Source organism: Hyla sarda, chromosome 1, assembly GCF_029499605.1.
Source record: "Hyla sarda isolate aHylSar1 chromosome 1, aHylSar1.hap1, whole genome shotgun sequence".
Lineage (NCBI taxonomy): Eukaryota > Metazoa > Chordata > Amphibia > Anura > Hylidae > Hyla > Hyla sarda.
In genome coordinates this window covers 605,419,146-605,440,430 of record NC_079189.1, presented here as the reverse complement: position 1 = coordinate 605,440,430, position 21,285 = coordinate 605,419,146, and the positions used below count along the sequence as shown (strand labels likewise).

At 47.5% G+C, this 21,285-nt stretch overlaps 1 protein-coding gene across 3 annotated transcripts in view; it reads left to right on the top strand.

Moving 5' to 3' along the window:
• The first annotated feature begins 1,078 nt into the window (after nt 1–1,078).
• LOC130297003 (oocyte zinc finger protein XlCOF8.4-like) overlaps nt 1,079–21,285 on the top strand; it is a 43,839-nt gene continuing 23,632 nt past the window's right edge. For 2 of the 3 annotated variants that reach the window (XM_056549143.1, XM_056549160.1), the window contains exons 1-6: nt 2,937–3,035; nt 13,024–13,163; nt 13,362–13,541; nt 15,735–15,861; nt 15,945–16,006; nt 16,532–16,928. In XM_056549143.1, coding sequence (XP_056405118.1) covers nt 13,086–13,163; nt 13,362–13,541; nt 15,735–15,861; nt 15,945–16,006; nt 16,532–16,928 — 844 coding nt within the window. In that variant the 5' untranslated portion in view covers nt 2,937–3,035; nt 13,024–13,085. Of the gene's footprint in view, nt 1,124–2,936; nt 3,036–13,023; nt 13,164–13,361; nt 13,542–15,734; nt 15,862–15,944; nt 16,007–16,531; nt 16,929–21,285 lie in introns of those variants that run through there. The other variant, XM_056549150.1, reaches the window with a different exon arrangement.

Below are 21,285 nucleotides of genomic sequence, written 5' to 3'. Positions count from 1 at the left end.
ACATCTTATCCCCTATCCTTTGTATAGGGGATAAGATGTCTAGGGGCGGAGTACCCCTTTAATGAGGGTTTCTTTCTTGAGCACTTTGAAATTGATTTCTATAAAGCCATAAGAAAAATGAACTTACACAAGTTCTTTTTCTAATGCAATCAAATCTGTAGGCGTTCCAACACACAAGCAAGGAGAAATCCCTTGTACAATTAGCAGATTTTAGGCTTTAAAGTTGTCCAGGAATTTAAGAAGGAGGAAGAGCTTTGCTTACAAGAAGAGAGGGAGTACTCACCTTTGAGTGATGACCCCCCCCCCCTCCCCACCCCTTCTTATTTTCTAGGTGGCAATGCTTCACGTTTTAATCTCCCTATTCCAGCGGGCAGCTCTTTAGATCTTTTTTTGAGAGCAGTTCTCAATGATGTAAAGGCCCTTGTATATCCCCGTGCCAACCTTAATTTAACAGCCACAGAAAAATCAGCACTTAATAATCTGTAAGTCAGATAAAGGGGGAGCTGTAGTGTTATGGCCCAAGGCTGATCATGATTGGGAGGTCAATAATCACCTGTCCAATACTGATACATATGAGAGATGCAAGGGGGATCCTATCAGAAGGGTGATCGATAAACTGTACTCAGGGTCAGCGTAGAATCGGGGGTCCTCACTGAAAAGACAGCCGAACGTCTTTTGCCTTCCAACCCTGTCCCAGCACGTTGGTACATACTGCCTAAGGTGTACAATTCGCTGAGCCGACCCCCAGGTCGGCCGATTGTTGTGGGGATCGGCTCAGGTACCTTTCCAGCTACTTAAAGGGGTATTCCAGGATTTTTTTTTATTTGACTATGCTACAGGGGCTGTAAAGTTAGTGTAGTTCATAATATAGTGTCTGTACCTGTGTGTGACGGTTTTCTCACAATTCTTCTGTGATTTTCACTCCAATATTTATTTTTACCAGTATACAAAATGACTGTTGTCTCCGATTTTTCCCAGCTTGCAATGCGGCCGAGACCTTACTCACTAGTCAGCTGATGACAGGGAGCCTGTCTGCTTCAATGGGTGGAGGGATCGCTTGGTGGGAGAGAGATCAATCTGCAACTAATGCAACAGCTGGAGGCACCCTGATTGAAAACCACAGGTCTTTTGTTTATATGGGTGGGGTGGCTGATGTGTGGGAGGGAGGAAAATGGAATTGTGGGATTTGTTGTCAAAAAAAGAAAAAAGTCAAACAGGAAATGCAAGTTCACAAAAAGCTAGCCACAGTATTATGGTAATCTCACAAACATAGCCATTTAGCCCCAAAACAAGTGCAGATCCTTCCTAATCATGTCCATTACTGTCTGCCAGGTACGTACTAAAATCACCTTATGGTGGAGAAACCCTTTAAGAGTGGTTGGTTTCCCCTCTCCTTCCAAGGATCCCCTCTTTCCTACAGGAAACTAATGATCTCATCTCGGAGCTAGATGGCTTCATCTGGCAAGATGGTTTCCATCTAGCATCGCACAGGCTATACAGGATTTTCTCTCCCACACGCCGCAGATTATGTTATAAAATAAGTGATGTCATTACAAAGTACAATTGGTGACGCAAAAGGAAACGCCCTCATATGGGTCTGTAGGTGCAAAATTTAGCGCGTTATGATTTTTAGAAGGGGTGGAGGAAAAAACTAAATTACAAAAAGATTTTTTTTTTTAAAGTCCTTAAGGTGAAAATGGGCTGAGTACTTAAAGGGGTAGTCCAGTGGTGAAAAACGTATCCCCTATCCTAAGGATAGGGGATAAGTTTGAGATCGCAGGGGGTCCGACCGCTGGGGCCCCCGCAATCTCTCTGTACGGGGGCCAGGCTCTCCGGCCAGATAGCGGGTGTCGACCCCCACACGAAGCGGCGGCTGACACGCCCCCTCAATACATCGCTATGGCAGAGCCGGAGATTGCCGAAGTCAGCGCTTCGGCTCTGCCATAGAGTTGTATTGAGGGGGCGTGTCGGCCGCCGCTTCGTGCGGGGGTCGACACGCCCCCTTCGCGCGGGCTGTCGGGGCCCCGTACAGGAGATCGCGGGGGGGCCCCAGCGGTCGGACCCCCCGCGATCTGCAACTTATCCCCTATCCTTAGGATAGGGGATAAGTTGTTCACCACTTGTTCACTACTGGACTACTCCTTTAAGGGGCTAAAATGATCCCCCATGGTTATATACTTTTCAATTATTGCACTCCTTAAAAACAAAAAACATTTTTTACCCAAATTCGTATGTGTAAAATCGCCTTATTCTGACCTCTATAACTGCTGGGGTGATGTGGTGATTGCGGAACTGCACAGCTATGTCTCGTGTCCTCCAGGGGTTAAATCCTGTGCAGGGGAATTGTAGTGCAGTTGTCCATAGCAACCAATCAGATCGCTTCTTTCCTTTTTTTTAGAGAACTTTTAAAAAAATGAAAGAAGCCATCTGATTGGTTGCTATGGGTAACTGGTCCACTTTTCCTCTGCACAGGTTTTGATAAGGAGGGGGAGATTTATCAAAACCTGTGCAGAGGAAAAGTTTCCGAGTTGCCCATAGCAACCAATCAGATCGCTTCTTTAATTTTTCAGAGGCCTTTTCAAAAATGAAAGAAGCGATCTGATTGGTTGCTATGGGCAACTTTTCCTCTGGACAGGTTTTGATAAATCTCCCCCTATATGCCCGGCAGAGGTGAGTAGAGTTAGGGTGTTAGGCTCCCATCCAAAGTAAGGCCACCTCCATGTGATGGGGGGAAAAAAAGTGTGCTACAAGCCTCCATTATTTTTTTTACCTTTGAGTGCTGCTGCAACCTTATATTATGTATATAATCTTCTGACCTGCAGAGCTGTACTGGAGTCTTGTGCTTACAGGACCTGTGATGAGGTCATAGTCATGTGATCAGTCACATGATCAGGGGCTGCTGCTCTAGGCTCATCTGCTCAGTGTATTCAGGACTCTGCTGTGCTGGTTGTGATCATGTGACTCCTCCTCCTCCTCCATGTGACATCGCTGCAGGTCCTGTAAGCCCTGGATTCTGTACAACTCTCTGAGTCAAGGTATGTGTGTGTACATATATATATATATATATATATATATATATATATATATATATATATATATATATATAATGTGTGTGTGATTGTAACCTTGTGAGCTCAGATTTGCTTTGGACTTGATAAAGGGAGGAATCCCAAAAGCTTCTCTACAAAATTCTGTTAGTCCAATAAAAAAAAGGTACAAGATACTGCAACACTTTTTGATTTGTATCTGTGTGTGTGTATATATATATATATATATATATGTGTGTGTGTGTGTATATATAATGTGTATCTGTGGACACATTATAAAGGGGTTATATATATTGGCCGTTCTCTTCTATAAACAGCGCCACACTCCAGGTTATGTGATGCATTACACTTCAGCTCTATTGAAGTGAATACGGTTCCCAACACACATTGTACCTGGAATTAAATGTCCACACAGAGCAACATTTATTGAATCATATTTTTATTGAGGTTTTATAAATTATTAAACACAAAGAAAAAAAAGAAAAAAAAATTCACAAAACACTGGCTCCCCCCCGTACCCGCAAACAGTCCAGTCCCCCTCCCCACCGTACCCACAAACAGAACAGTCCCCCTCCCCACCGTACCCACAAACAGAACAGTCCCCCCCCCACCGTACCCACAAACAGAACAATCCCCCTCCCCACCGTACCCGCAAACAGTCCAGTCCCCCTCCCCACCGTACCCGCAAACAGTCCAGTCCTCCCCTCCGTACCCGCAAACAGTCCAGTCCCCCTCCCCACCATACACGCAAACAGAACAGTCCCAAGTCAACCAAGATGATCCCTCACAATAACAGCGTTCCAGGCAATACATAGAAGAGGATACAAAAATACCCGCAAAGCATCACAGCACAACATGTCATGCAGGCACAACAGGCATATCCCGTATACATAATGAGATGTTACACAACATGGAGCGCAACATATATTAACTAATGGATACATACATGAATTCTGAGTGAGGTACTGTGGGCCAAAGAAGCTCCCCCCCCCCCCCTGCAAATGCTGGAGAAAGGAACCCTTTAAGAATCGCCCGAGCCCAACCTGTGTGCGCGCACCCAGGGGCCCCATATCGTGTGAAACTTATGGGTCGACTTGTGCTTATCAAATATACCCCTTTCCAATTGCACAATAAGGGAGACCCGGGCAGTACCATTGGCTACAGTTGGAGAGCTAACTCTGATCCAGTGTTGGGCTATTAGTGTTTTAGCTTGATACAATACACGCAGTACACCAATTTCAACCCCAGAGGGCTTAAAGGGGTACTCCACTGCCTTTGGATAGGGGATAAGATGCCTAGGGGTAGAGTACCCCTATAAGCTCAAATGTCAGAGTGATCCCATATACCCTGCGAATTAGCAGGAGAATTCCTCTCCAGTAAGGACCTAAAAAGAGCAGATTTCTACACTATATGGGCCTCCAACTGGCCACACCAAGGGCAGGTGGAGTCAGGTCGGAGACCAATCGTATGCAAGAGAACTGGTGTGTGCAAGAGCACCCTGTGTGCTAGAAACAGCTGTGACAAACCATTGGCCTCAGAGAGAGATAAGAATGAGGTATGGGCCAAAACAGTAGACCATTTATCATCAGTCAAAGGTCCCAAATCCCCCTCCCATTTACTGCAGACCAGTAAGGGGAATTTCTCATGATATTTAAAAGTTCTTTATAGAGCCACAAGATGATACCAGCAGACTCCATTTTAGTTACAGCAGACTCCAAGGTAGCATTAGAATGAATCTCCAGCAATCTTGACCTACCCTGCACCTCATGAACATGACAGAGTTGTAGGTATCTGAAAAAGGAGGAACGAGGCAGCTCGAGCTCAGTCAACTCAGTAAACTCTGTTTACACACAACTGTTCGTCTGCACAGCCCCCGCCTCTACCAAACCCGGCACGGTTCCAGGGTCAGGAAACCAGGCACCACAGAGGGACTCCGGGTGGGGGACAAACAGGCCGCAGGGCCCGAGAACAGCCCAAAAATTCTCCAGGGAGGTGTCCTCAGAGCAGGGGCAACAGAGGGCAATGTTAGGCACCTCAAAACTGTAGGATGGTAGGGATATTGACAGGATCCTGGGGGAGGGTGGGGTCATACTGTAACCTCTGGTGTATTATACAGGAGGATGGGGTCATATACCGTAACCTCTGGTGTGTTATACAGGAGGAGGATGAGGTCAGATTGTGGTGACCCACAGGAGTATGGCGGGACCACGGGTGTAGCGGTGTGATCAGATGGTATTAACCCCAGGGGCAAGATGTTGTTAACCGCTAGTGTTCGAGACTTCAGTGTGGTTTTAGGGTTCTGGAACACCACATGCCCGGTTCCTCTGCTATCCCAGTTGCTAGTAGTGAAATGAGAGTCCACAACCAGTTACGGTCAAACAGAGGCTTTACTGAGTATAAGACAGATGGAATTATCTTCACAGCTAAGGCCAGATTTCCCAGAGAGGTGGGTAGGACCCAGAAGGACCACGCAGCTTGCTGAAGCAATATACTTGTAATTAACTTGACTTGAGATTAGACTTGACTATATGCAGGACTTGACTAGTTTCAGTGACAGCAGACATAGACTTGAGACTTACTGGAATGACTGTAGCTTTAAGGGGTCTTCCAGATACTTATCACTTGCACTGAGATTTCTGGTTGTTGCTGTGCTCAGTAGCAGGTCGAATCTCCAAGAGAAGAGAGTGAATTGTAATGGCCGCCCCTTTATATAGTGAGGAGGGTGGACTAAAGCCCATTGGTCAAGCTGCAGGTCATAGGTTAAGCTGGTGCTGTCTGGGAGAACATGTGACAACAAATCATGTGACTGCTTAACATAACATGTGACATACTTACACAGGTCCTTGAGACCTCCCACAGGTCCTTTGTACTACTATACATTAGGAGACAGTCTAGGCATTAAAGCAGTATACACAACATTCAGGAAACAACAGGGGGAGACCATGCAGGGGATCCCCCAGGTCACTGAGGGTCTCAACCTGACAGGGCCTAAGGGTAGTACAGGACCATGTCCTGTATTGGGACATTACAAACCCCCCTACTTAACATAAGTTGTCCTCAACGTAGGTGCTGTCAGGGTTGAGGAACGAAGTGGCTGCAAGGCCAGATGCAGTCATGAGGCATTTTTGCACAAACGTCCATTTCAGGCTGGTGAAATAGCAGATAACATTAGAGTCTTTGTATATATTGTCCATACACGCTCTGACTTGTGGTTGAACAGGATTAGAGATGATATTCAACTTGTGCATGTAAGTTTACTTTACTTGTAAGGACCTTTGACTATGCACTTACTGACTTACATAACAGTTTACTAGACATAACATTACATTTTTACTATGTATATGATATACTGTACATGACTAGACTATATACTAGACATTGTATACATGACTAGACTTATGACTATGAATTACACATTGGTGGATTGGGTTGCCTAAGGCTCTCTGCCCAATGCCTTGGCTGCTGGGGTCCCTTGGCATTTAAAACACATCTTCCCAGAACACTATTTTTAGTTTATTCTAGACATATTTATGCTAGACAATGAATTCAGATAACACTTTGACATTCACGTTACCTTATAGTGAATATGTGCTTTAGTTTAGTTTCAGGAGTAGTTCAGCCGAAGTAGGTGGTAACTCTGAACTGACAGGACTTGAACTTGGACTTGGAGGTTCGACCATGGGTGAGGCAGGTGATCTGGAGACTGGAGTATATTCTTGCCACGGTGAAAGAGCTTGAGCCGGTGTAGTGACTAGAGTTGGTTCCACAGGTTGGTATGAAACCAAAGATTGCAGCTCGGCCGGGAGGGAACATAGGAATATCCATGGACGGGTGAATTCCTTCTCTGGGTACATACTCCCCTCCGCAGGTTTGAGAGGTGGTGAGGGAGGCATCGGGAGCACATGCAAATCCTCCTTGTGACACAACTTGATTTGATTGCGATGAATGACTTGCGGTTCATACCCTGACTTCTGGATTGCATACACATCTGAGTCGAGATAGAGTCCAGTTTGTGAGTTCTCGGTAACTTCCGCAGCTAGACCTTGTCACCTATTTGGAGGGGTTTGGCGGAGGCATGATGGTTGTAGTCTTGCTGCTGCTTCTGTTGAGCCTCACCCATCTTTCTGTTGACAATCTCTTTTGCTTCTTGGATTCTTCGTTGATGGTCGGAGACCCATTCCATAGAAGCTTGCGGAGACTTTATTGAATGGAGCGTGTAGTCCAAACGTGCAGTCTTTTAGTAGTTGATCATGTCGGCCCATCATCAAATAGAATGGGGTGTATCCAGTGGAACAGTGCACTGTTTTGTTATAAATCTCCAAGAGCTTGGGTAACAACTGGGGCCACTCTTTGTGCCTGGACACAGATACTGCTCGCAGCATGTAAATGAAGACTTGATTGATCCTCTCACAGAGACTGTTCCCTTGAGGGTGATAGGCAGTCATCCTGAGCTTTTTGCAGGCATGAAATTGACACAGCTCTTGGAAGAGTTGGGCCTCAAAGGCCGTTCCTCGGTCAGTGAGGACAGACTCTGGACGTCCGAGGATTTGTACCCAATGGGAGTAGAACATCTAGGCTGTGGTTTTGGCTGTAAGATCTTTGACTGGTACGACTACAGCCCACTTGGAGTAATGATCCACCATGGTTAGAGCATAAGAGTACCCGGACCGGTAGGAGACAACTTGGCATGGTCTAGCACGACCAACTGGTTAGGCCTTTCACTCTTAATGGGATGGAGGGGTGCTCTGGCATCCTTAGGCCCTTCTTGGTGACGTTGCAGACGGCACATTCACTGCACCATTTTTCAATGTCGCTCTGCATCCCAATCCAGTAAAACCGTCTCCTGACAGTGGCTTCTGTCTTGTGGACTCCGAAGTGTCCCGACTCATCATGGTAGGCATTGAGGACCATCGCCGCGTCCCTTCGAGGAACAAGGATCTGATTAAGTCGTTCACCTGAAACCAGAGTTTACAAAGAGTTTCGGTACAACAGTCCCTTGTGCACGAACAGTCGCTTTCTTTGTCGCCACAGCTTCTTCAACTCGTAGTCGCTCTGAGCCCAACGTAAACGGGTTGTTAGAAGGTAGTCCAACAGATCCCCCATGACTCGACTTTTGTCCTGCAGAGTCTTCCAGGTGTACAAATCTTCCTGGACTTTCTTGGACCTAGATTTGCCCTCTTTAAGGGTAGTTACAGTATTCTGACTCACGAATCTCTGGTAGAATGGGGGTATCTCCACGTCTTCCCACTCGTCTTCGACGGGTGGTTCCTCACCGGGGGCCATCCGAGATAGTACATCAGCATTGAATTTGGATTTGCTGCTTCTGTACTTGATGGTGAAGTCATAATTGGCCAACCTTGAAGCCGACCGCTGCTCAATGGCATCCAGTTTGGCGGTGTTCAGGTGGCCAATGGATTATTATCCGTATAGACGGTGAATGGCGTGGCAGCCAGGTAATCTTTAAACTTCTCAGTCACAGCCCATACGAGGGCAAGGAGTTCCAGCTTGAAGGAGCTGTAATTGGTATCATTCTTTTCTGCTCCGCGCAGATTACGACCGGCATAGGCTATCACCCGCTCTTGTCCTTCCTGGATTTGGATAGGACCGCTCCCAAACCTTCGAAGCTGGCATCAGTGTACAGCCGGAACAGTTGAGTGTAGTCTGGATATGACAGGATGGGTGGCCCCGTCAATAGGTGTTTCAGGGCTTGGAAGGCTATCTCGTGCTCTTTGGTCCAGGCCACAGGTAGCTTCCCACTGTAGTTCTCCTTCGCTGTACCCCGCAAGAGGACTGTGAGGGGGTTCTGCAATCTGGGCGAAGTGAGGAATGAAGCGGTGGTAATAGGCGGCAAATTCCAGGAAGCTCCGGACGTCTTTCACTGTGCACGGGGTAGGCCAGTTCTTAACAATTTCCACCTTGTTGGGATTAGGCTGGACTCCCTCAGCGCTGACAACATGACCTAGGTAGTGTGCCTGAGGTTTGAGCAGATGGCACTTGGACGTCTTGATCTTCAATCCATGTTTGATCAACACTTGGAAGACGTCTGACAGATGACCAAAGGGCTCTTGATAGGACTTAGAGTATACAATGACATCATCAAGGTACAGCAGGACACTCTGGAAGTTTAAATGGCCCAAACAGCTCCATCAGCCGTCGAATGGTAGCAGGGGCATTGCACAGCACGAACGGCATGCTCTTGAACTCAAACAGTTCCATTGGGGTCACGAAGGCTGTTTTCGCTCAGTCTTCCACAGCCATAGGCACTTGCCAATACCCACTGGTTAAGTCCAAGGTGGAGAAGTACACTGCCCACCCAAGGGCGGTGAGTGATTTCTCGATTCCTGGAAGAGGATAAGCGTCCTTACTGTATGGGTGATGTCATTCAGTTTTCTATAGTCGACACAGAAACGGATGGTTCCATCCTTCTTTTTTACCAAAACAAGGGACGCTGCCCAGGGACTCTGCCTTTCATGAATTACAACGGCGTCATTCATGTCGACTAACATCTTCTCGAGGGTTTGGTACATGCCTGGTGCGACCAGACGGCATCTCTCTTTGATAGGTGGGTTGTCGCCTGTCAAAATCCGATGCTGGATCATGGACATACGTCCAAAGTCTGTAGGATGCTTACTGGAGGCTTTGTGGTGCCTCTTGGTGACATTGATAACCCCGTTGACTTGATCCTTTGGGGTGGTTTCGTCTCCCACTTGAAGTTGCGCCCAGCAGGATTCGAGGATTCGGGTGACTTTCCACAGAACCTGGAGTCACTTGGGCTGATCGTTGTCGAGCCGCTTTGCGTTCTGATAGAATATCACCTGGCTGTAGAAGATACAACTGGGCAACTGGAGTGTGCTTTGGTAGAATGGTAGCCACACTTGAAAGATTGACTAACCGGACTGGAATTTTCCCATCAATGACGGTGACTAGACTCCTTGCTGCTCGAACTAGTGGATGATCTTCCAAGTGGATAGGCTCCAACAGGGCTTGATAGTCCTTGTTTCTCACTCCGGGACGGGCACGGCACCACAGGACTGTCTCTGTGTTACGCTGTAAGGTCACCGACCTGATTTCTTGAATCCGTACTTTGCAAACTTCTCCTTGTCGATTGGCAAACTTCGGAGAACCTTTAAGTGGTGCTGCGCAGCCAGCTGGCTTGAGGGGGACATGTATGGGAGAGAGGCATGCAAGGAATCTACGATGTCAGTAAAACAATGTTTCATGATATTCTTCCCCAATATGAATTCTGTTGACCCCTTATCAGACACATCAGTTACAATCACTCCCTGTCCCTTAAAGGGGTACTCCGCCCCTAGACATCTTATCCCCTATCCAAAGGATAGGGGATAAGATGTCAGATCGCCGGGGTCCTGCTGCTGGGGACCCCCAGGATCTCCGCTGCAGCACCTGGCTTTCATTACTGCACAGAGCAAACTCACTCTGTGCGTAATGACTGGCGATACAGGGGCCTGATCATCGTGACGTCACGACTCCGCCCCCTTGTAACGTCCCACCCCGCCCCCTTAATGCAAGTCTATGGGAGGGGGCGTGATGGCCACCACGCCCCCTCCCATAGACTTGTATTGAGGGGGCGGACTGTGATGTCACGAGGGGGCGGAGCCGGTACCCCCTGTATTGCCAGTCATTACGCACAGAGCGAGTTTGCTCTGTGCAGTAATGAAAGCCGGTTGCTGCAGCGGAGATCCAGGGGGTCCCCAGCAGCAGGACCCCGGCGATCTGACATCTTACGGAGAATGTGACTCAAATACTTGGTACAACCCCTCGAAGATCTGCTCTACCGTTGCCTTCTCGGAGGCGGCAAGGTGTGGACTTCCTCAAGTGCTGGTCCCTGTAATTGTCCTGTGAGCAGCTGCACCTGTTGGTTGGTTGGGAGAGAATAAAAGACAAACAAGCTCTGGATCTTCTCCTTGAAACCCCTCAGGGTGAAGGGGTCTCCATTGTAGGTAGGGAGGACAGGATTCCCCAAGAATATCCGTGTAGACACTGGAACATCAGGACTGTTAACGTTGACTGTAGGCAGTGCTGTCAATTTCCTCCTGGCTGCTGGGGCAGGTGATAACCTCACTGCTGGAGATGGAGGGGCATTGTCGCCTGGTAGATCTGGGTGCTGACATTTTGTCGATCTCCTTGAGTGCACTGTCTCGTCAAGTGAGTGCACTGTTTCTTTAAGAAGAATTGGGTGCGCTGTTTCTTTAAAAAAGAATTGGGTGCACAGTCTCTTTAAGAAGAATTGAGTGTGATGTCTCTTTAAGCTGTCCGGCAATAGACTGTTACGGGTACCTGCAGACTTGACTGGGCACCTGGGATTAACGCTGACTGCCACCTGTGCTGAAGACTTATTACAGCAAATCGTGGGTTTATGCAGAGTCTACGCTGCAGCGGATACTTGCCAATATTCTGTTGAGCCGGATGCAGCCGCCGGAATCTCCACTATGGCTGCGCCCAGGGAACTTCCTGTTTGGTCCAGTTGGTAAATGCTTCCCCTGTGCAACACAGGGCAGGTTCTTAGTTCCAGCTCGAACACTGAAGAGGCGTCACCGCTGGGGACTGACTGGGCGGAGCTGCGACCGCTCCCGCGCGCGGGAAACACCAGACTCTGTTTAACCCCTTCAGGTACGGACTTGACACACTTAGTAATGACGATTAACAGTCTCTCTTTCACCTTCCCCACTACTTTTATCCACACCACTGTAAAAACAAACTTTAACAACACAGTCCTGTACACTTTGCTGGATTCGATTCTCTATTAGACATATGGCACACACCCGTATACTGATGCAGGTGGCCTGCAGTGGTTGAATGGTTAAGGCACACACCTGTATCCTGTTAATGGGTGGCCTGACTTGATTTGAGTGGGTGGCTGAGTGGTAAAGGCACACACCCGTATTCTGTTCGTGATGCCAAGATTGTGGTGACCCACGAGTGTATGGCGGGACCACGGGTGTAGCGGTGTGAGTGGTGGGATCAGATGGTATTAACCCCGGGGCAAGATGTTGTTAACCCCTAGTGTTCGTGACGCCAATGTGGTTTTAGGGTTCCGGAACACCACACGCCCGGTTCCTCCGCTATCCCAGTTGCTAGTAGTGAAATGAGAGTCCACAACCAGTTATGGTCAAACAGAGGCTTTACTGAGTATAAGACAGATGGAATTATCTTCACAGTTAAGGCCAGATTTCCCAGAGAAGTGGCCAGGACCCAGAGGGACCTCGCAGTTTGCTGGACCAATAATACTTGTAATTAACTTGACTCGAGATTGGACTTGACTATATGCAGGACTTGACTAGTTTCAGTGACAGCAGACATAGACTTGAGACTTACTGGAATGACTGTAGCTTTTGGGGTCTTCCAGATGCTGATCACTTGCGCTGAGATCTCTGGTGGTTGCTGTGCTCAGTAGCAGGTGGAATCTCTAAGAGAAGACAGTGAATTGTAATGGCTGCCCCTTTATATAGTGGGGGGCTGGAATAAAGCTCATTGGTCAAGCTGCGGGACATAGGTTAAGCTGGTGCTCTCTTGGAGAACATGTGGCAACGAATCATGAGACTGCATAACATAACATGTGACAGACTTCCACAGGTCCTTGAGACCTCCCACAGGTCCTTTGTACTACCTATACATTAAGAGACTGTCTAGGCATTAAAGTGATATACACAACATTCAGGAAACAACAGGGGAGACCATGCAGGGGAGCCCCCAGGTCACTGAGGGTCTCAACCTGACAGGGCCTAAGGGTAGTACAGGACCATGTCCTGTACTGGGATATTACAATATACTGTAACCTCTGGTGTATTATACAGGAGGAGGATGGGATCATATACTATAACCTCTGGTGTATTATACAGATATGAAAACCCCTGTAAAGTCTCCTCAGATGATTCCCCATATTCTCTCCAGGAAATGGATTTTATGTCTCCATAGAATCTTGCGGTTTATAACAGTCTCCGCTTCTTCCCTTCAGGTTTCTCCAACCCAGGATCCTCTGCTGATATCTTCTATATAAGAGAATTCTCCTGATCAACCATGGAGAGAGACAGGAACAAGATGGCCGACAGGATGATAAACCTCACCCTACAGATACTCTTCCAGCTTACTGGAGAGGTGAGGGATTCTGGGAGTGATGTCACATGACCTCATTCTTATCTATGTAATAACAGATGATATGACTGGAGAGGTGAGGGATTCTGGGAGTGATGTCACATGACCTCATTCTTATCTATGTAATAGATGGATATGACTGGAGAGGTGAGGGATTCTGGGAATGTATGTAGTGATATTAATTTGTGTCTCCTTAAACAGGCTTACATAGTAGTGAAGAAGTCCTCTAGTGGGCGCTGTTGGGCTTCTGTGTCTGAAGGATGGGGAAGAACCCTAAGCCCAATCCCGGGGCCCCCATCTCACTCCCTGATACCTGAGGAAATGGATGAACAGAAGATCCTAGAACTAACCAACAAGATAATGGAGTTGCTGGCTAGAGAGGTGACACTGCTTGGAATTCTGGGACATTATTCAGTAATGGAGGGGTCTGGTGATGACTGGAGAGGTGACACTGCTGGGAATGCTGGGACATTATACAGTAATGGAGGAGTCTGGTGATGACTGGAGAGGTGACACTGCTGGGACATTATACAGTAATGGAGGGGTCTGGTGATGACTGGAGAGGTGACACTGCTGGGACATTATACAGTAATGGAGGGGTCTGGTGATGACTGGAGAGGTGACACTGCTGGGACATTATACAGTAATGGAGGGGTCTGGTGATGACTGGAGAGGTGACACTGCTGGGACATTATACAGTAATGGAGGGGACTGGTGATGACTGGAGAGGTGACACTGCTGGGAATGCTGGGACATTATACAGTAATGGAGGGGTCTGGTGATGACTGGAGAGGTGACACTGCTGGGACATTATACAGTAATGGAGGGGTCTGGTGATGACTGGAGAGGTGACACTGCTGGGAATGCTGGGACATTATACAGTAATGGAGGGGTCTGGTGATGGCTGGAGAGGTGACACTGCTGGGAATGCTGGGACATTATACAGTAATGGAGGGGTCTGGTGATGACTGGAGAGGTGACACTGCTGGGAATGCTGGGACATTATACAGTAATGGAAGGGTCTGGTGATGACTGGAGAGGTGACACTGCTGGGAATGCTGGGACATTATACAGTAATGGAGGGGTCTGGTGATGAGTGGAGAGGTGACACTGCTGGGAATGCTCGGACATTGTACAGTAATGAGGGGTCTGGTGATGACTGGAGAGGTGACACTGCTGGGAATGCTGGGAAATTATACAGTAATGGAGGGGTCTGGTGATGACTGGAGAGGTGACACTGCTGGGAATGCTGGGACATTATACAGTAATGGAGGGGTCTGGTGATGACTGGAGAGGTGGCACTGCTGGGAATGCTGGGACATTATACAATAATGGAGGGGTCTGGTGATGACTGGAGAGGTGACACTGCTGGGACATTATACAGTAATGGAGGGGTCTGGTGATGACTGGAGAGGTGACACTGCTGGGACATTATACAGTAATGGAGGAGTCTGGTGATGACTGGAGAGGTGACACTGCTGGGAATGCTGGGACATTATACAGTAATGGAGGGGTCTGGTGATGACTGGAGAGGTGACACTGCTGGGAATGCTGGGACATTATACAGTAATGGAGGGGTCTGGTGATGACTGGAGAGGTGACACTGCTGGGACATTATACAGTAATGGAGGGGTCTGGTGATGACTGGAGAGGTGACACTGCTGGGAATGCTCGGACATTGTACAGTAATGGAGGGGTCTGGTGATGACTGGAGAGGTGACACTGCTGGGAATGGTGGGAAATTATACAGTAATGGAGGGGTCTGGTGATGACTGGAGAGGTGACACTGCTGGGACATTATACAGTAATGGAGGGGTCTGGTGATGACTGGAGAGGTGACACTGCTGGGAATGCTGGGACATTATACAGTAATGGAGGGGTCTGGTGATGACTGGAGAGGTGACACTGCTGGGAATGCTCGGACATTGTACAGTAATGGAGGGGTCTGGTGATGACTGGAGAGGTGACACTGCTGGGACATTATACAGTAATGGAGGGGTCTGGTGATGACTGGAGAGGTGACCCTGCTGGGACATTATACAGTAATGGAGGGGGTCTGGTGATGACTGGAGAGGTGACACTGCTGGGACATTATACAGTAATGGAGGGGTCTGGTGATGACTGGAGAGGTGACACTGCTGGGACATTATACAGTAATGGAGGGGTCTGGTGATGACTGGAGAGGTGACCCTGCTGGGACATTATACAGTAATGGAGAGGTATGGTGATGACTGGAGAGGTGACACTGCTGGGAATGCTGGGAAATTATACAGTAATGGAGGGGTCTGGTGATGACTGTAGAGGTGACACTGCTGGGAATGCTGGGACATTATACAGTAATGGAGGAGTCTGGTGATGACTGGAGAGGTGACACTGCTGGGAATGCTGGGACATTATACAGTAATGGAGGGGTCTGGTGATGACTGTAGAGGTGACACTGCTGGGAATGCTGGGACATTATACAGTAATGGAGGGGTCTGATGACTGGAGAGGTGACACTGCTGGGAATGCTGGGACATTATACAGTAACACCACTGGAGGGGTCGGGGTGATGACTGTATCATTATGTGTCAGGTTCCTATAAGGTGTCAGGACGTGGCGGTCTATTTCTCCATGGAGGAGTGGGAGTATGTAGAAGGACACAAGGATCAGTACAAGGATCAGGTGATGATGGAGGATCAGCAGCCCCTCACATCAGCAGGTAATAGACATGACTATGTACACACGTCCTCTCATTATTTGTATGTAAAGAATGAATTCAGTCTCTGTATGTGTTCCCTACAGTCAGATCCAGTAAGAGAACAGCAGCAGAGAGGTGTCCCCGTCCTCTTCTTCCACAGGATCAGGTAGATGGAGATATTCCCTATGATCTGTAGAAGGGCTGTGAAGCTCTTGTGTTCAGTCTTGTTTTATCCTACAGTATTATATGCTTTATACTTGTGGAATGAGAAAGGTGGAGATGACAGGATAAAGCCGACCATAGACATTACATGTTGTCTGGATCTTCTCACAGTTTTCTGGCTATGGAGACTGCTGGTTGGAATAAGGAACCAACAGGTTGGATTTATACCCATCTGATCCTTTATTTCCCCCCAGACAAACCCCAGAGGTGTCTGGCAGGAGCTGATCTCCTCCACTGACACAACATGAAGCCTGTCTAGCCATGGGGGATATACATGTGTATGAGGTCCTGAGGTTATTGATACATTATCTAATATCTATGTTCAGCTTCTAGACTTGCAGCTATGGGACTCAGATAACTCCTCCTGTCCTTCGGTCCTCATGATAATTAATAATCTTTTCTGCTTATATTAAAAATCCTAGGCGACTTCTCCTAATGTCTGATGACTTTTACAATATTTCTTTCACAGCTTTTGAAGCAGGGTGAAGGTTTGAACATTATGAATGTTCCAGTAACATATGTGAGCGGTTATGAGCAGTATAAGGAGGACATTTCTAAATGGAAAGATTTGATCTATATTAATACTACAGACATAAAGGAAGAAGAAGAGACAGATGTGAGCGGTGATGAGCAGTATAAGGAGGACATTCCTACAGGGAAAGATCTAATCTATACTAATACTACAGACATAAAGGAAGAAGAGGAGGAGACAGGTGTGAGCGGTGATAAGCAGTATAAGGAGGACATTCCTACAGGGAAAGATTTGATCTATATTAATACTACAGACATAAAGGAAGGAGAAAAAGAGACAGATGTGAGCAGTGATGAACAGTATAAGGAGAACATTCCTACAGGTAACCACCCAGGTGAGTAGTAACTACTAAATGCAGAGAACTGTCACAGATTCTACTAACTGCAAACATTTTCGTGTAATATTTTGTAAATTAAAAAATATTCAAATATTAACCCTATAATATCACTTGACAGATATATTCCTTGTCTCGCCATGGATGTTGTAAGGAGAGGGCTCGGTATTTTTCAACAGCAGACATCCGCCTCTTATAGCTAGCAATCTCCTTTGCCTGCTATTAGAGGCGGATGTCTGCTGCTGAAGAGGCGGATGTCTGCAGCATTTAAACAGTGTCTAGCATTAGTCAGTGGGGTGCAGTGGCTACATTGGCTCCCCCCAAAGAGATCGTAGGAAGCCAAGCTGTTGTCATAGTAGCCCTAGGCCACCTATGTAGTATTACGTTGTTGTATTACATTGATCTGTATGAGCAATGAAATGATTACTTTAGTACCCTATTTATCAGCGTATAACACGCATTTTTTATGCTAAAATTTTTAGCCTAAAGTCTATCTGCGTGTTATATGCCGATAGACTGTTTGTGACCACGCAAAAGCCGCTGCAGTTCAATGATTTAAAGCGGGCGCTTTAAATCATTGAACTGCAGCAGCTTCTGCCTGGCCAGAGTCCCACTGCCACAGCCCGATTCCCTCCCCGTCCCCGGTTTTATAGTTAAATATCTTGCCGCCGCTGCCATTACCCAATTCCCTCCCCATCCCCGGTTTTATAGTTAAATATTAGAGATGAGTGAATTTACAGTAAATTCGATTCGTCACGAACTTCTCAGCTCGGCAGTTGACGACTTATCCTGCATAAATGAGTTCAGCTTTCAGGTGCTCCCGTGGGCTGGAAAAGGTGATACAGTCCTAAGAGACTCTTTCCTAGGACTGTATCCACCTTTTCCAGCCCACCGGAGCACCTGAAAGCTGAACTAATTTATGCAGGATAAAGCCATCAACTGCCGAGCCGAGAAGTTCGTGACGAATCGAATTTACTGTAAGTTCGCTTATCTCTATTAAATATCCCGCCGCCGCCACTGCCCAATTCCCTCCCCATCCCCGGTTTTATAGTTACATGTGCCCTGGGGACTGCGGTCCTTCATGCTCCGGCGGTCTCCTGATCTGTCACTGTGCTCTGCATAATGACGAGTGACGTCCTCAACATGACGTCACTCGTCAGTCAGTGCGCAGCGCACAGTGACAGATCAGGAGATCGCCGGAGCATGAAGAACCGCAGTCCCCAGGGCACATGTAACTATAAAACCGGGACGGGGAGGAAATTGGACAGTGGTGGCGGAGGGATATTTAACTATAAAACGGGGACAGGGAGGGAATTGTGCCGTGGCGGCAGCGGCGGGATATTTAACTATAAAATCGGGGACGGGGAGGGGAATAGAGCAGCGGCACTCTGGCCCCACAGAACCCACTGCACGTCAATGATTTAAAGAGCTTGCTTTAAATCACTGAACTGCAGAAGCCACCAGAAACAGTTTATTGAGGTACACCTGCACACGCACCCTCATTTTTCCAAGGATATTTTGGTAAAAAAACTTTTTTACCAAAATTTCCATGGAAAAATTAGGGTGCGTGGTATACCCCCATAAATTCGGTATATAAGGTAAGAAAGGGACACTTATTAAAAAAAATAATAGTAATTGTGTGTGTATGTGTGTATGTATATATATATATATATATATATATATATATATACACACAATATTTATATATTTATCCCACAAGATAAATGGTGTAAACTGAAAAAAATACCCAACTCTAAAGTTGCATATTTTTTCATCCTGTATCATAAAAAAAATAAAAAGCGATCTCGAGGTTCCACCTCAATAAAAATTGTACCTATAAAATATGCAGATCAAAGCACAAAAAATGAACCTTCACATAGCCCCATAGAATGGAAAATAAGAGTTATAGCAGTCAGAATAGGGCAATTTTAAGCATCCTTTCTTTTTTTTTTAAGATAACATTTTATGTACTAAATAAAAGCAATATGAATATTGGTTTAACCCCTTAAGAACCAACCCCATTTTAACCTTAAAGGAGTTCTATAATGCAACTTTTTTTAAGACCATAAAGTTCCTCTCTGCTTTACCTTTATGCGCATGTCTTCCTTTCTGAAATTGGTCCAGCCGTTCCTCCGCCACATCGCCGCAAATTTCCCGCACTTCCGGGTTATGGAGCCCTGGAGGATGACGTAAAAATCGTCATCCCCCAAGCTCCCTTGCTTCTGTTTCCTGTCCCTCCGTGCCTCCCTCCTCATCCCCCCTCCCCTACGCAAGTCTCTCCCCTCCCCATTAATTTCAATAAACACACCTCTCCCTGCAGCCCATGCCACTAAAGCCGTTGTGAGGTGTTTTTTGCGCCCCGTGAATACTTGCCTCCGCTCCTCCCCCAGCTCTCCGAAGATTTCCGAAGCTAGAGTTGGGGGAGGGCAGAGCAAGGGGAGAGAGGAGGTACACACCCCCTCCCTTATCTCCCCGAGCTGAGGACGTAGATCTCCATGGGGAGAAGTACACGCACCCTCCCTCCTCTCCCCTCCCCGAGCTCAGGACGGACGTAGATCTCCACGAGGAGAAGTACATGCCCCCTCCCTTATCTCCCCAAGCTGAGGAAGCAGATCTCCACAGGGAGAAGGTACACGCCCCCTCCCTTATCTCCCCTGCCTGAGCTCTGACTGTGTTTACTGTACACAGGCTGGGGATGTATACACTGCAGGGACTGGGAATAAATCTGACTGGGGATGATTTCTATGTGAGGAGGAGGGGGTCTCTGTTGTGTGTGTGTGTGTATGCTGGGAGTTGTAGTCCCTGTTATGTGTGTGTGTGTATGCTGGGAGTTGTAGTCCATGTTAGGTGTGTGTATGCTGGGAGTTGTAGTCCCTGTTGTGTGTGTGTGTGTGTGTGTGTGTGTGTGCATGCAGGGAGTTGTAGTCCCTGTTAGGTGTGTGTGTATGTATGCTGGGTGTTGTAGTCCCTGTTAGGTGTGTGTGTGTGTGTATGTATGCTGGGAGTTGTAGTCCCTGTTAGGTGTGTGTATGTATGCTGGGAGTTGTAGTCCCTGTTAGGTGTGTGTGTGTGTATCCTGGGAGTTGTAGTCTCTGTAATGTGTGTGTGTGTGCTGGGAGTTGTAGTCCCTGTTAGGTGTGTGTGTATCCTGGGAGTTGTAGTCCCTTTAATGTGTGTGTGTGTGTGTGTGTGTATGCTGGGAGTTGTAGTCCCTGTAAGGTGTGTGTTTGTATGCTGGGAGTTGTAGTCCCTGTTAGGTGTGTGTATGCTGGGAGTTGTAGTCCCTGTTAGCTGTGTGTATGCCAGTGGTTCCCAACCAGGGAATGCTGGGAGTTGTAGTCCATGTTAGGTGTGTGTGTATGCTGGGAGTTGTAGTCCCTGTTAGGTGTGTGTGTATGCTGGGCGTTGTAGTCCCTGTTAGGTGTGTGTGTATGCTGGGAGTTGTAGTCCCTGTTAGGTGTGTGTATGCCAGTGGTTCCCAACCAGGGAATGCTGGGAGTTGTAGCCCTGTTAGGAGTGTGTGTATGCTGGGAGTTGTAGTCCCTGTTAGGTGTGTGTATGTATGCTGGGAGTTGTAGTCCCTGTTATGTGTGTGTATGCTGGGAGTTGTAGTCCCTGTTAGGTGTGTGTGTGTGTGTATCCTGGGAGTTGTAGTCCCTGTAAGGTGTGTGTGTGTGTATGCTCGGAGTTGTAGTCCCTGTTAGGTGTGTGTGTATGCTGGGAGTTGTAGTCCCTGTTAGCTGTGTGTATTCCAGTGGTTCCCAACCAGGGAATACTGGGAGTTGTAGTCCCTGTTAGGTGTGTGTATGCTGGGAGTTGTAGTCCCTGTTAGGTGTGTGTGTGTATGCTGGGAGTTGTAGTCCCTGTTATGTGTGTGTATGTATGCTGGGAGTTGTAGTCCCTGTTAGGTGTGTGTATGCTGGGAGTTGTAGTCCCTGTAAGGTGTGTGTGTGTGTGAATGCTGGGAGCTGTAGTCCCTGTTAGGTGTGTATGCTGGGAGTTGTAGTCCCTGTTAGGTGTGTGTGTATGATGGGAGCTGTAGTCCCTGTTATGTGTGTGTGAATGCTGGGAGTTGTAGTCCCTGTTATGTGTGTGTGTGAATGCTGGGAGTTGTAGTCCCTGTTTGGTGTGTATGTATGCTGGGAGTTGTAGTCCCTGTTAGGTGTGTGTATGCCTGTGTTTCCCAACCAGGTAATGTTGGGAGTTGTAGATTTGCAACACCTGGAGGCACCCTGGTTGGGAAACACTGGTGTATGCCCTGTATCGGTGTGGTGAACTACAACTCCCAGGAGACTACAGAGGCAGCATGCTGGTGTTATACCACAGACTGAAGACTCCTGAATGACACATGCTGGGA